At 42.8% G+C, this 14153-nt stretch overlaps 1 protein-coding gene across 12 annotated transcripts in view; it reads left to right on the top strand.

The window, feature by feature from the left end:
• The window catches only part of CAMSAP2 (calmodulin regulated spectrin associated protein family member 2), a 166204-nt gene that overhangs the window by 124837 nt on the left and 27214 nt on the right, over window positions 1-14153 (top strand). For all 12 annotated transcript variants that reach the window (XM_039484323.1, XM_039484324.1, XM_039484325.1 and 9 more), the window contains 2 exons: window positions 7503-7596; window positions 8719-8812. In XM_039484323.1, coding sequence (XP_039340257.1) covers window positions 7503-7596; window positions 8719-8812 — 188 coding nt within the window. The remainder of the gene's footprint in view (window positions 1-7502; window positions 7597-8718; window positions 8813-14153) is intronic.

The raw sequence follows: 14153 nt of genomic DNA on the forward strand, positions 1-14153 counted from the left end.
CACATGGAAACTCATTGAGGAGAGGAAGACAGCAAAACTATGCGTGCTAACTGGAAGGGATGAACAACAGAAAGCTGCGAACAAAGAATATAGGGAGAAAAACAAGGTTGTGAAGAGAAGTGCCCGAAAAGACAAAAGGGATTATATTACCAGTCTGTCAAGAGAGGCACAGTCAGCAGCCGTGCGGGGCAACACAAGAACTGTGTATAGAATCACGAGGACTTTGACAGGAGGGTTCAGCAATAGGTCAACAGCGGTTAGAGGAAAGAATGGGAGAATATTGATAGAAGAGAAAGAACAAATCAATTGATGGGCAGAGCATTTTAGAGAGACTTTAAATAAATCAAATCCTGAAGAGGTAGTTAAAATAGAGGAAACGAGTTTTCAGATGGAGGTAGAATGTGGGCCTATCATAGAGCGAGAGACAGAAGAGGCTATTAGACAGACAAAAGCAAACAGGGCACCAGGTGAAGATAGAATAACCGCAGAAATGCTAAAAGCCGACTTGAATATGAGTGCCGGGATTCTAGAGGAGCTATTCAACAAGGTGTGGGAAGAAGAGAAGGTACCTGAAGCATGGAAGAAAGGTATCATCGTGAAATTACCAAAGAAGGGTGATTTGTCTTTGTGTGGTAATTGGAGAGGTATAAACTTGTTATCAGTGCTCGGGAAGGTTTTCTGCAGAGTTCTGTTACAGAGAATAAGACAAGCAGTAGAAGAGATCCTGAGGGAAGAACAAACAGGATTTAGGAGTGGGAGAGGATGCGTTGATCAGATATTTGTACTACGTACGATAATGGAACAATCTCTTGAATGGAACTAGCCACTGTTCATTAATTATCTCGATTTTGAGAAGGCATTTGATAGTGTCCACCATCCATCTCTCTGGAATATCTTCAAAATATATGGATTCCCTTCGAAAGTGATTAACATCTTCAAAGATATGTATGCCAACAATAAGTGTTGTGTTCGCCATGAAGGACAGCAGAGCGAGTGGTTCCATGTGAGAACGGGAGTTAGACAAGGGTGTGTTATTTCACCCATTCTATTTCTTGTGGTCATAGATTGGGTGATGCGGAAAGCCACTGAAGATAGGCCAAGAGGGATCGCGTGGGGACCCTCTGGTCATATTGAAGACTGTGACTTTGCGGATGACATCGCCCTGATTTCAAGCTCTCAGATGGACCTCCAAGAGAACACTGATAGAGTAGGTAGAGTAGCAAGGTGCGTAGGACTTAATATCCATGCCGGTAAGAGCAAAATAATGAAAGTAAAAATAGCCAGCTCGACGAAGACAGTGTTATGTGACGTAGAATTGGAGGAGGTGAACGAGTTCAAATATCTTGGTAGAAACCAGGGTACAAATCCCTAATTGGTTGTGAGTTCTAAACTTAGATTTTGTCAGCCAACTGCACCAAGTGCAAACTCCTCAGGCACTATAACAGCCTTCACACAGAATCAAAGACAGCCCCTTGGGTACTCGGGTGTGTCTTGCCACCCACGTGAGCTTATCTCTGTGATAGATGGTCCCTTACACCAAGAATCACACCAATATTTAGGTTATTCCTGATCCCAAAGGGCCAGTCACTTACCCCAGGTCAATTGCACTTTAGGTCTCACACCAAAGCCATTGCTTGTAGCCAATCCTGTAGTAAACTATATGAAGACTTACTAATACAGAGTTATTTACAAAGTTAAAGCAAAGAGACAGACAAACAAATGAGTTAGGCCATGTCTACTCTACTAAATTATGTTGACCTAACTTACATTGGCATACAGCCACCACAGTTATTAAAGTACTTGTGTGTGTGCACATTTGGCTCCTTGTGTCGGTGGTGTGCGTTCTCACCAGGAGCGCTTGTATCGATTTATATTGTCAGTGTGGAGGATTGGGGGCTTGTTCCTGGAGGCTAGTAACAGTCGATGTAAGCAATGCAGTGTCCACTGGGGTTGCCAATTGTCTAATCGCAGAAACCCAAACATCCTTGGCCTGCCCTGCCCCTTTCCTGAGGCCCTGCTCCCTCCATCCCCCCTCCCTCTGTCACTCGCTCTCTCCCACCCTCACTCACTCGCTCATTTTCACAGGGCTGGGGGGGGGGGCTTTGGGCTGAGGGGTTCGGAGTGAGGGAAGGGGCTCTGGGCTGAGCCTGGAGCTGGGGGTTGGGGTGCAGGAGGGGGTGTGGGCTCTGGGAGGGAGTTTGGGTGTGGGAGGGAGCTCAGGGTGCAGACTCTGAGAGGGAGAAGACTGGGGCAGGGAGTTGGGATGTGGGAGGGGGTGCAGGCTCTGGCCAGGCCACTCTTACCTTGTGCGGCTCCTGGAAGCGACCGGCATGTCCTAGGCTCAGGGGCAGCCAGATGGCTCTGTGCGCTGCCCCTGCCTGCAGGTACCACCCACGCAGCTTTCATTGGCCACGGTTCCTGGCCAGTGGGAGCTGCGAAGTCAGCACACGGGGCAGCGCACAGAGACCTCCCTGGCTGCCCTTGCGCCTAGGAGCTGGACACGCTGGTTGCTTCCGGGAGCTGTGCGGAGCCAGAGCAGGTAGGGAGCCTGTCATAACCCCACTGTGCCACCAACCGGACTTTTAGCGGCCTATTAAAATCTCCCGTATTGGTTTCAGGAGCTACCGGGAGATGGATGCCAATCTGGGAAGGTTGGCAACCCTAGTGTCCACACTGACACTCTGTCAACCTAATTATGTCGACTGTGACTCTATGCTGCTCGGGGAGATGGTGTTACTAAATCAGCATAGCATAGAGAGGTACTTATGTTGGTGGGAGCCAAATTTAAGTGAAGATGCTTCCACAGTTCGGTCATCTAACAATATAGTGTAGACCAGGCTTAGGTTTCAAAAGGTAATATAGGCCTCTATAAATCAGCAAACTCTGTTTGGCCTTCAGGGTTAACACTGGCTTAGCTGCTGAGGATATTTTGCTTCTGCCTAGGAAAACCGTGGCCCTCCTCCATCTGCCCCGCCCCCGAGAGTCCAAGCAACATAGAGATACCTAGTTGCTTTGGTTGAGGTTTTTATCCCCCTCTTGCCATGTGCTCTGAGCTGCAAACTCAGCTGATGGGAGAATCAATTTGCATGACTCATCTTCATGGAGAAGAGAGCAGAACAACACTAAGAGTCTTGAGTCCTTTTGTTGATGATTCCTCAATGCAGATGTCTGGATTTCCCAGTTGTAACATTCACCCCTAGCTAAGGCCCTACCAAATTCACGGCCATGAAAAATACATCATGGACCGTTAAATCTGGTCTCCCCCTGTGAAATCTGGCCTTTTGTGTGCTTTTACCCTATACTATACAGATTTCATGGGGGAAACCAGTATTTCTCAAATTTTCCCCCCCTACAATAACCTTGTGCCCCCCGCCCACAACTCCTTTTTGGGTCAGGACCCCAACAATTACAACACTGAAAATTCACATTTAAATAGCTGAAATAATGAAATTTATGGTTTTTAAAATCCTATGACCATGAAATTGACCAAAATGGATCATGAATTTGGTAGGGCCCTACCCCAAACCAGCCTGGTATTGATGGGTCTCCTCTTTCAGGAGGGGTGTAACAATTTCTGTAGAAGAGCAGCTCTTCACGCGAATTAATGTCCCTCTTCTGTATTGGACATTACAGTCACAGAGGGTCACAATACAACCTCTCAAATATAACATTACACTATGGAACACCGATATTACAAGTAAGTTTACTGCATGCAGCAACTCACAAGCATTCAATAGAGACTAAACACTCTTATAATTCTGATACTTATTTTTTCAATATTAACCCACAAGTGAGCCAGAGTCCTGCTATATATCTGTCACTGTCCAGCTAAGATATGTGGACCCTGGCATGAACTGGTGCCTGGTCTGCCAGTGTCACTGGAATAATCAAGGCAAAATGTTCAAAGGGATAACTCCTGTCCTCTAAGCTTGGATAGAAGTGTTTGGTACAGGAGTAGCGCTCGATGAATAACTCATTATCAGTTCAGCCAGCAAACTGAAAAATTAGAAAAAATATTCAGTTAGATTCTGAAAATGTTCAGAATTTGTCAGCAAATCAGAGAAGTGTTTTCAGTCATATGACTGTGTGCATGTATCTTCCCCTTATAACTTACAGGCAGTGGTTAGAGCACTTGCTTGGAATGTAGGAGACCCAGGTTTGACTCTCCTCTGGAGAAGGGACTTGAAAACTTTTCTCTGCCTGAATTAGAGAAGGGATTTTAATCCATATATCCTACCTCCCAGGTGAGTGCCTTAATCACCAGATGAAGTCATTCTCTCTCTCCGGCTCAATTTATACAAAGTACGTATTTATACAAAGTAGAACAGATTTAACAGGAGAGACTGAAAGACTAGCCTATAGTCAGGTGATTAGGATGCTGACCTGGCACGGGGGATATCTGAGTCTCAAGTCTCTGATCCGATGAATATTAAAGTATTTATACCAAGTGGAACAGCTTCAACAGGAGAGATGGAGAGCAACCCACCCCATAATAGCTTGTAGTCTCTTGGTTAGGATACTCACCTAGGCAGGGCCGGTGCAAGGATGTTTCGTGCCCTAGGCAAAACTTCCACCTTGCGCCCTCCCCCGTCCCCAAGCCCCCGCCCTGAAGAGCTCCCCGCGGCAGCTCCCCCTCCGCCTTGAGGCTCCCCTGCAGCAGCACCCCACCCTGAGGCACCCCCCCACCCCAGCTCACCCCTGCCCGCCTCCTCCCCGAGCACGCTGTGGCTGCTTCACTTCTCCCACCTCCCAGGCTTGCGGGGCCAATCAGCTTAGGCACTGCAAGCCTGGGAGGCGGGAGAAGTGAAGCAGCGATGAAGTGCTCGGGGAGGAGGCAGGGCAGGAGTGAACTGGGGCGGGGAGTTCCCCTGCGTGCCACCCCCTACCCCTTACTTGCTGCAGGCGGCCCTCCCCGCGCTCCCCTGCCCCAGCTCCCTCCGCCTATATGCCGGCGGCGACCGGGGCGGCCAAAGATCTGGCCGCTGCCGAAGAAAATGCCACCCCCCAAATGCCAGCGCCCTAGGCAACCACCTAGGTTGCCTAAATGGTTGCACTGGCCCTGCACCTAGGAGGGAGGAGATCTGAGTCTAAATCCCTGCTCCAGAGGGGGGATGCAAATATGGGTCTCCCACATCCCAGGTAAGTGCCCTAACAGTGACAGATACACAGCAGTTACACATAGTGTCTGATGCTACAATTATATTCCCAAAAGTACAATTTATTGTAGTGGAACTTGCACTGTGATCTGTAAAATGTTTCTGTCAAGGGCTTGGGAATCAGCAGACTAGGGTTATGTGCCTGACTCAAAAAGTTAGTGGTAGCAAAAATGAAAGGATAAAACTAAAATGAAAAGTGTTCTAGAGAATTGAGGATTTGAGACCAAAAAAAAAAGGGGGATATGCTAGCAGGGTTGCAATCAGTGCACTAATATAAGAATAATCATCCTAAATTACAGATTCACATAGCACCCAAATACTAAGATGGCTTCACTTTCCTCTACACTGACCTTTTGTGGTCAGTTTATATGATGACAGATATATATGTATGTATGATGGATTAATTGATGGTGCATGAATTGACATTTGCTAAGTCTTTTTGCAAAGTACGCTCTATAAATTTATTTGTACAAATTATCTGAAAGTTGCCTGTAGATAAAACAATGTAAATGTTTACAAAAGAGAATTTTCAAAAAAATGATTTTGCTGATTTACACCCAAAGTATCCTTTTAAGTTCTGAAAACTCATTACATTTATGTGGTTTGTGTGTGAAGTGGCCTTATGTTTATGGTCAAATGTTGAACTCATTAATAGATGTAGCACTTTTATTATTTCTACAATACAGTGAGTGGTCCTGGTGCTTTTTAATTTCATTTGTAAAATTATAATTAACAATCTTACCACTGCAATTAAAAAGAAAATATGGAAATTTTAATTATTTTTAAATTATTTTCTCTATAATCTTAGTTCTGGCATTTCCTGACTTTTGAGTGCTTGACTTCACAACCTTAATTTCTTTTAACATAGAGCTGCGTCTGTGTGATTTCCTAGTTTTTTAACAAAGCAAACTGAAAACAGATTCCAGCAGGTGCCATAATGTTGACATCAGGTGGGTCATCAGGTTGGAACCTTTAGATTCACAGCACAGACATCTGCCACTAATGGAGAAACTTACAGCAATAGTAGGTTGTCATTATCTGTGTAGAGCAGCTTTGGGGGTGGGGAAGATGAGATACTTTGCCAGTGTGTTTCATGATTTGCTGGTAGCAGAGGAATGGTCAGACTCAGAAATCATGGATTCCAGTCCAGACGCTGGAGGAGACTCTTCTGCTTGTTCCCTCTCCCCTTGCCAAGCTTGACCGCCCCCCACCCGCAATTCCAACTCTTGAGCTTTTTGTCTAGTTTAATTTCTCCTCTCCCCAGTTCTTTGTCCCCAGTCTCCTTCTCTGTCAGTCCTAGTTTGCCCCCATCCCAGCTCCTTGTCCAATCTGTTTCTCTTCGCCTGCCTGCCTGCCAGGTACATTCCCTGTCCGAACTGGCTCCCAATCTCCCACCCTGGGCTCCTCATCCAAACTAGTTTCTCCCATCTCTTTGTCCCAATCTCGTTGCCCAGTCAGTCTCAGTTGTCCCTCTCCTTTTCTGCTTCCTTCCTTTTGCCTTTCCCACCAGCTACTCATCCAATCTCAATATCACCCAGTCATCTCTGCCTCCCAGAACCTCCACCTCCATTTCCCCCCTGGGTTCCCAGTCTCCTCTGAGATCAGACTAGATTATGTAATTGTGACTTCTGGCCTTGAAATCTATGAATCTTCTGCCCTTCTGTCTCCCAATCCCAGTCTCCTTCATTAGCCAGTCCCAGTCTCTCCACCACACCAGCCATGTGTCCTTCCTTGTCCCAATCTAACTCCTCCACTGCTCACTCTAGTTGCAACACTCTAGCAAGTCTCTAATCAGCATGTGCTAACTGTGAGTTTTTCAAAAAGCCTGTAACTTGGCCAAAGTTGAGTGGAATTTCATGGAGAAACCAAAAGGCACACAAAGACCACCACCTGCCAATTTTCAAATCCTTACTTCAAGAACGAAGGCGCTACCGAGGTCCAAATAAAAGGTCACCAGAATTTTTTAACATGGGCAAAACAAAATATTTTTCAATAGTCTCATTCTCAGAAATGGCTGAGAACTGTTTTGGCTGAAATTTTCCAGTAAAATTCAACCTGAAGCAAACACACAGCATGGAAAAATTCAATCCAGACAGAGTCCAGTAATGTTATAAGCAGGGTCTTATAATGGGAAGTGTCAGGCAACCTTAATAATAGGTTGTGCTGCCAGCCTATGATATATACACACATACACAGCTAATCTGACCATCTAAGTAGTTTAACAGATTTTGGAAATGAAAACCGGACAAAATACGGATACCTTTTCTGAATGTTATATGATTATTTTATTTAGGACTAAGATTTGTATGGTTTTATCTTTACCTAAATTTCCTTGATTTCTTGTAGAGTAATTATTTGGTGTTCATGGCAGAACTTTTCTGGTGGTTTGAAGTGGTGAAGCCATCATTTGTACAGCCTCGTGTTGTCATTAATCCCCAAGGTAACAAAGTATTTGTTTTTGATTTCATGTTAACTAGTGCTGTACAAGCCCCATAGAGTTCAGGTTTCTATAGTGTAAACAGATTTAATCTACAATTCAATTCAGAGCTTGGCTACTAACCAGCCCCTTAAAGAGCTGGAAAGTGACTCTGTAAACAGGAAACCATCCTTGTATGAAATTTGAATGTATTTCTCAGGAATCAACAAAGCTGAGAGGCAGATTCCTCTTCCTTCTCATACATCATCAACAGACATGTTGATTAAAGTCTTCTCTAGACAAGGAAGATTTGCCTATCTGTAACTACATTAGTGTAATCTAAATAAGCCTTACATTCCACTCACGTATATCTGTGCAAACCCTGTAAAAGCAGTGGGATTTTGTAGACATACCTGAGGGCAGAATTTGACCCATATAATATTTTATTGGTGAGAATGAGACACAAAAGCAAAAGAACTCAGGGCAGGGTGGTGAACAGATCAAACAACTACAGGGAAGGATGACAAAACTGTGCACCTGCATAGCAAAAATCATTTCAGGCAAAATCTTTCTTCAGCAATTTTTCAGATTGATAAATCTGCCTCTCAGGCAGATCTTTTAGAGGCTGTGGAGGCAAGGCAAGAATTATGTGCTATAGTACCATGGTCTCAGCACTGACACCTGGGATCACAGTTCTGTTATATAGGCCTTTACTGCCTTAAGATTTTTTCATGCACATATTGTATAATAAACAACATCTGGAAAAAATCATTTAAAATGGTGCTAAATAAGTTAAGATATTTCAAAATGAGAAACTTGCAAAAATCATTTTTTTCCTCTTGAAATTTTCCTCAGAAAACAAAATACTTGGTGGCTTTTTCATTTTTTTGATTTATCAGCATTTCTTTGTGCCTCCTATTCTTCCTCTCCCCCTGTTCAGTGGCAAAATGGGGAAAAGGGGACAGAAGAGGGGCTAAGAAAATAATGAACACTTTCCATTTAAAAAATTGAAAAAATTAAAAAAATATTGCTTGTGTAAGCTTATGGAATAAAAATTACTTCAAAATATTTCAACCAGCTTTGTTGATAAGGTTTTGAACTGCATGATAAACTAAAATAATGTGGAAGTTTTGTCTTCTATTGCAGCTGAACCTGTGAAAGATGAATCTTCTGTTCCTATTTTGAATGCTAATAGAAGAAATTATATGGATAGTTCATGTGGTTCTGACTTTATAGCCAGGTAATATCAGTCTCTTTAGCAGCATTTTACATTTCTCCCCCTTCCACTCAAATCAAGCACAAATATTTGTATATTTTCTGATGCCCTTTCTAGAAATGTCCAGAGGGTGTATTACCAAATAATAGGTGAAGTCAAATTTCTCATACATGATTCCATAGACATAAAGCAAAAGCCTGCTAGAAACTATTATAGAATTTTCTGAACCTGGTCCCATTGATTCCTTTTCATTCTGTGTAAGAATACATACGAAAAGATTGAGAAACCTTGTTAAATTCTGAAAATAAATTTAGTTATGAAACCGCAAGACTGATAGTTCTGGCTAGAACTAGAATTGCTTGTAATGTGGAAGCCTGCCCCACATAGCTCTGACAGTGTGCCTCAGCAATGGGATTCATTATCTGCATTTCCAGTTCTGGGCTTCACTTTCTCACACTCTCTCAGTCCTGCAAGTCATGAAGGCACTTAACTCTCATTTAAGTCAGAGGGAATTGAATTTTCTTAGCACTTCACAGGATTGGCCCATTCAGAGAGATTGCAATTCATCATCATCTGTACAGTGCGGACTAGAATGGAAATAATAAACTCTGATTTGCTTGTGATCTACAATAGAGCAGGGGTCGGTGGCACACGTGCCAATTTTTCATGGCACTCGGGGCGGGCTGAGCTGCTCAGCCCACCGCCACTCTGGGGTTCCCACTACTGGCCCCTTACCAGCCGGGGTCCCCTGCCGCAGCCCCACTCAGCACCCGCTGCTGGCCTGGGAGAAGGAACCCCAGGCTGGCGGTGAGCTGAGACCCCAGCTGGCAAGGAGCCAGCAGCCAAAGCCCCAGAGCGGGGGCGGGCTGAGCTGCTCAGCCTGCCCCCGCTCTGGGGTTTCTACCGCTGGCTCCTGCCAGCCGGGGTCCTGCCGCCGGTCCCACTCAGCACCCGCTGCTGGCCTGGGGGAAGGAACCCCAGGCTGGCAGCGGGCTGAGACCCCAGCTAGCAGGAGCTAGTGGTGGAAACCGCAGAGCAGTGGCAGGCTGAGCTGCTTAGCCTGCTGCCGCTCTGGGGTTCCCACTGCTGGCCCCTTGCCAGCCAGGGTCCCCCCTGCCGCAGCCCCACTCAGTACCTGCTGCTGGCCTGGGGGGAGGAACCCCAGTTATAAGTTGATAACCCCAGCTGGCAGGAGCCGGTGGTGGAAACCCCAGAGCGGTGGCGGTCAGCCTGCCAGCTCCACTCACCTCAGCTGCCGATCTGGGGTTCCAGCAGCTGATCTCCTGCCAGCTGGTTATCAACTTATAACTCAGAAGCCTGTGTGCAGCTTAAAGTATCTAAATAGGTGCCACCAGACATTAGAAAACTCAGCAAGGAAAAGCAAGGGCAAGGATCACACTAAACTAATAAGATCTGCATTTTAATTTAATTTTAAATAAAGCTTCTGAAACATTTTGAAAGCCTTGTTTACTTTACATATAACAGTAGTTTGGTTATATATTATAGACTTATAGAGAGACCTTCTAAAAAACGTTAAAATGTATTACCGGCACGCAAAGCCTTAAATTAGAGTGTATACATGAAGACTCGGCACACCACTGCTGAAAGGTTGCCGACCCCTGAGATAGAGGATTTGAACTCTGTCATCAGTGCACTAACATACTGCACCACAAGGAACCCTTGAATCTGGAGAGTCAACATCCAAACCAGTCAGTGTGTTCAACTCCAGCAGCCCCAAAACTTGAATGTATGTTATCAGGCTTCACAGCCTGTCCCAGTAATCCTATTTAAGCTGCTATGTAAAATAATCAGGTATTTGTTTTGTTGCTTTTTAGTATTCTTGCAATATCTGCACTTAAAATAGAAACTTAGAACCAGCCATTCAAAGCGAAGGAATGAATGCCTCAATGGAAGAGCCTCTTGAAGTACTAGAGATCACATTCTTGGAGATGGAAAAAGAATAAAACCTTTTCCTTGTCATACTGGTGGTGCACCTAGATATTGTGGTGATGGGTGCTTTTAGAAAACCATTTATAATGCTACCTCTGGTGTTAGGTAGATTAATTATAGCAGAAGGGGATTTAGACTCTTAATATCACACACAGAAATTACGATGACTGAAGAAATTGGGAGAAAATTCCACGCATGACTTTTTCTGGCTGGCAGCCATTGTTGAACTAATGTTAAGATTTGTTCAGCATGTGTGAGGCCAAGAAAAGAGCTTGTTTTCCTGAAATCCAGAGTGACTATTTCTAAAGGTTATAAAGAAAGTGAAGTGAAAGGAAAAAAACAGAAAAGACCAAATGCTGGTCTCTCAGTGGCAGGGCCGGCTCCAGCTTTTTTGCCGCCCCAAGCAGTGAAGAGAGAAGAAAAAAAGCCACAATCGGCGGCACTTCGGCGGCTTCTCTACTGCACCACTTCATTCTTCAGCAGCAATTCAGCGGCCAGTTCTTCCCTCCAAGAGGGACTGAGGGACCTGCCACCGAATTGCCACCGAATTCCCGGACGTGCCACCCCTTTCCATTGGCCGCCCCAAGCACCTGCTTTCTGTGCTGGTGCCTGGAGCCGGCCCTGCTCAGTGGCACATCTTTATACTAGCTCTTAGGGTCATGAAATCTTAACAGGCCAAAATCAAAATGTAGCATAGTTTATTATGAGGAAATCCTTAATTATGAAACCAGTGGGAGTCCAGAGTAGTGAATTCACTAAATATGTTTTGGTTTTGTTTATATTAAAAATAGGGCTGTCAATTGCAGTTAACTCACGTGATTAATTAAAAGAAAATTAATCATGATTTAAAAAATTAATCGTGATTAATCGCACTTAGAACAATAGAATACCAGTTGAAATGTATTAAATATTTTTGGATGTTTTTCTACATTTTCAATATTGACTTAAATTACAACACAGAATACAAAGTGCACAGTCCTCACTTTATATTATTATTTTTTTATTACAAAAATATGCACTGTAAAAATGATAAATAAAAGAAATTGTATTTTTTAATTAACCCCATACAAGTACTGAAGTGCAATCTCTTTATCATGAAAGTGTAACTTACAAATGCAGATTTTTTTTTGGTTACATAACTGTACTCAAAAACAAAACAGTGTAAAACTTTAGAGCCTACAAGTCCACTCAGTCCTATGACTTATTCTGCCAATCGCTAAGATAAACAAGTTTGTTTACATTGACGGGAGATACTGCTGCCTGCTTCTTATTTACAATGTCACCTGAAAGTGAGAACAGGTGTTCGTGTGGCACTTTTGTAGTCAGTATTGCAAGGTATTTACATGCCAAATATCCTAAACATTTGTATGCCTCTTCCATGCTTCGGCCACCATTCCAGAGGACATGGTTCCTTGTTGATGATGCTCGTTAAAAAAATAATGCGTCAATTAAATTTGTGACTGTACTCCCTGGGGGGAGAACTGTATGTCTCCTGCTCTGTTTTACCTGCATTCTGCATATATTTCATATTATAGCAGTCTTGGATGAAGACACAGCACATGTTCATTTTAAGAACATTTTCACAGAAGATTTGACAAAACACAAAAAAGGTACCGATGTGAGATTTCTAAAAATAGCTACAGCACTCGACCCAAGGTTTAAGAATCTGAAGTGCCATCCAAAATCTGAGAGGGACAATGTGTGAAACATGCTTTCAGCAGTCCTAAAAGAGCAACACTCTGATGTGGAAACTGCAGAACCCAAACCACGAAAAAAGAAAATAAATCTTCTGCTGGTGGCATCTGACTCAGATGATGAAAATGAACATGCGTCAGTCCGCACTGCTTTGGATCATTATCAAGCAGAACCTATCATCAGCATGGAAGCATGTCCTCTGGAATGGTGGTTCAAGCATGAAGGGACATATGAATCTTTAGCACATCTGGCATGTAAAATATCTTGCAACACCAGCTACAACAGTGCCATGTGAACACCTGTTCTCACTTTCAGGTGACATTGTAAACAAGAAGCAAACAGTATTATCTCCTGCAAATTGTAACCAACCTTGTTTGTCTGAGTGATTAGCTGACCAAGAAGTAGGACTAAGTGGACACGTAGGCTCTAAAATTTTACATTGTTTTATTTTTGAATGCAGGTTTGGGTTTTTTTACATAATTCTACATTTGTAAGTTCAACTTTCATGATAAAGAGATTGCACTACAATACTTGTATGAGGTGAATTGAAAAATACATTTTTTTGTTTTTTACAGTGCTAATTTTGTAATAAAAAATAAATATAAAGTGAGCACTGTACACTTTGTATTCCATGTTGTAATTGAAATTAATATATTTGAAAATGTAGTAAACATCCAAAAATATATAAAATAAATGGTATTCTATTGTTATTTAAAGGTGCGATTAATCGCAATTAATTTTTTTAATCGTTTGACAGCCCTAATTAAAAACTTCTTATTAGGTATCATTAGGACTTCAGAGTTAAGTATTGTCTGTAAGCTGCCCCAGATAGGTGCCTTGATGCACATGCTGAACTTGTAGTAGGATCTGTTTCTTGAGACCTGTTCCGAACTGTAGTACAAACCATCATCAACATTGTATATAATGGGGTAGCATATTGTGCTGGTTCATCATTGCAACAATAGTTTTATTGTCTCTCTAAGGATTAAGTACAGTTTTTGTGTTGCAATATTATGAGCCCACTAATTGATTGTCTAACTGTAGGGTCTCTTGTTTTTAACATCAGATGCAGTACTTTGTACAGTATGATAATAGTGCACAGCACTTCATAGTAAATAAATAGATGGCCTCTCCCCAAGGAGTTGGGATTATAATGCTAGAAAATTAATTGCTCGTGCCAACATCAGGCTTTTCCTGAGTGGATGATGTGATTGGGATTTAAGCAGATGGATTTTCTTTCTGATGGACAGAATGTTTTACAGATTTTTTTCCCAATTAAATTTTCTTTTGAAATAATATACAGGCACTGGAGTATGGAATAGGCATTTTTTAACTGAAATCTAAAATAAGGGTATAAACCTCTATGCCAGTTATCCACTGCTTAGAGAAATCTGCAGAAATAATCAAATAGGAATTTTTATTCAATTTTCTTATGTACCCATGGAAAATACTTTATTTATTCATCCATATTTTCCATTATCTCACAGTAATGTCCTTCTCATGAAGGTTCTTTAGATGCCAGTATACACTACACATTAGGCAAAAATCACGAGAGCAGCAGATTGTGCCTGTGGTCCTGGGTTGTCTTTGTTTTATTGCTAGTCATGATTTTTTTAATTAAATAATGAAAAAGTGATTGTAACTTTTGTTGTATCGCATTACATTAAAAAAGCAAGTTGCAAAAATATATAGAGGTATTTGTAAAGAGCCTACCACTATA

The sequence above is a fragment of the Mauremys reevesii genome, linkage group 8, assembly GCF_016161935.1.
Source record: "Mauremys reevesii isolate NIE-2019 linkage group 8, ASM1616193v1, whole genome shotgun sequence".
NCBI classification, from domain to species: Eukaryota; Metazoa; Chordata; order Testudines; family Geoemydidae; genus Mauremys; species Mauremys reevesii.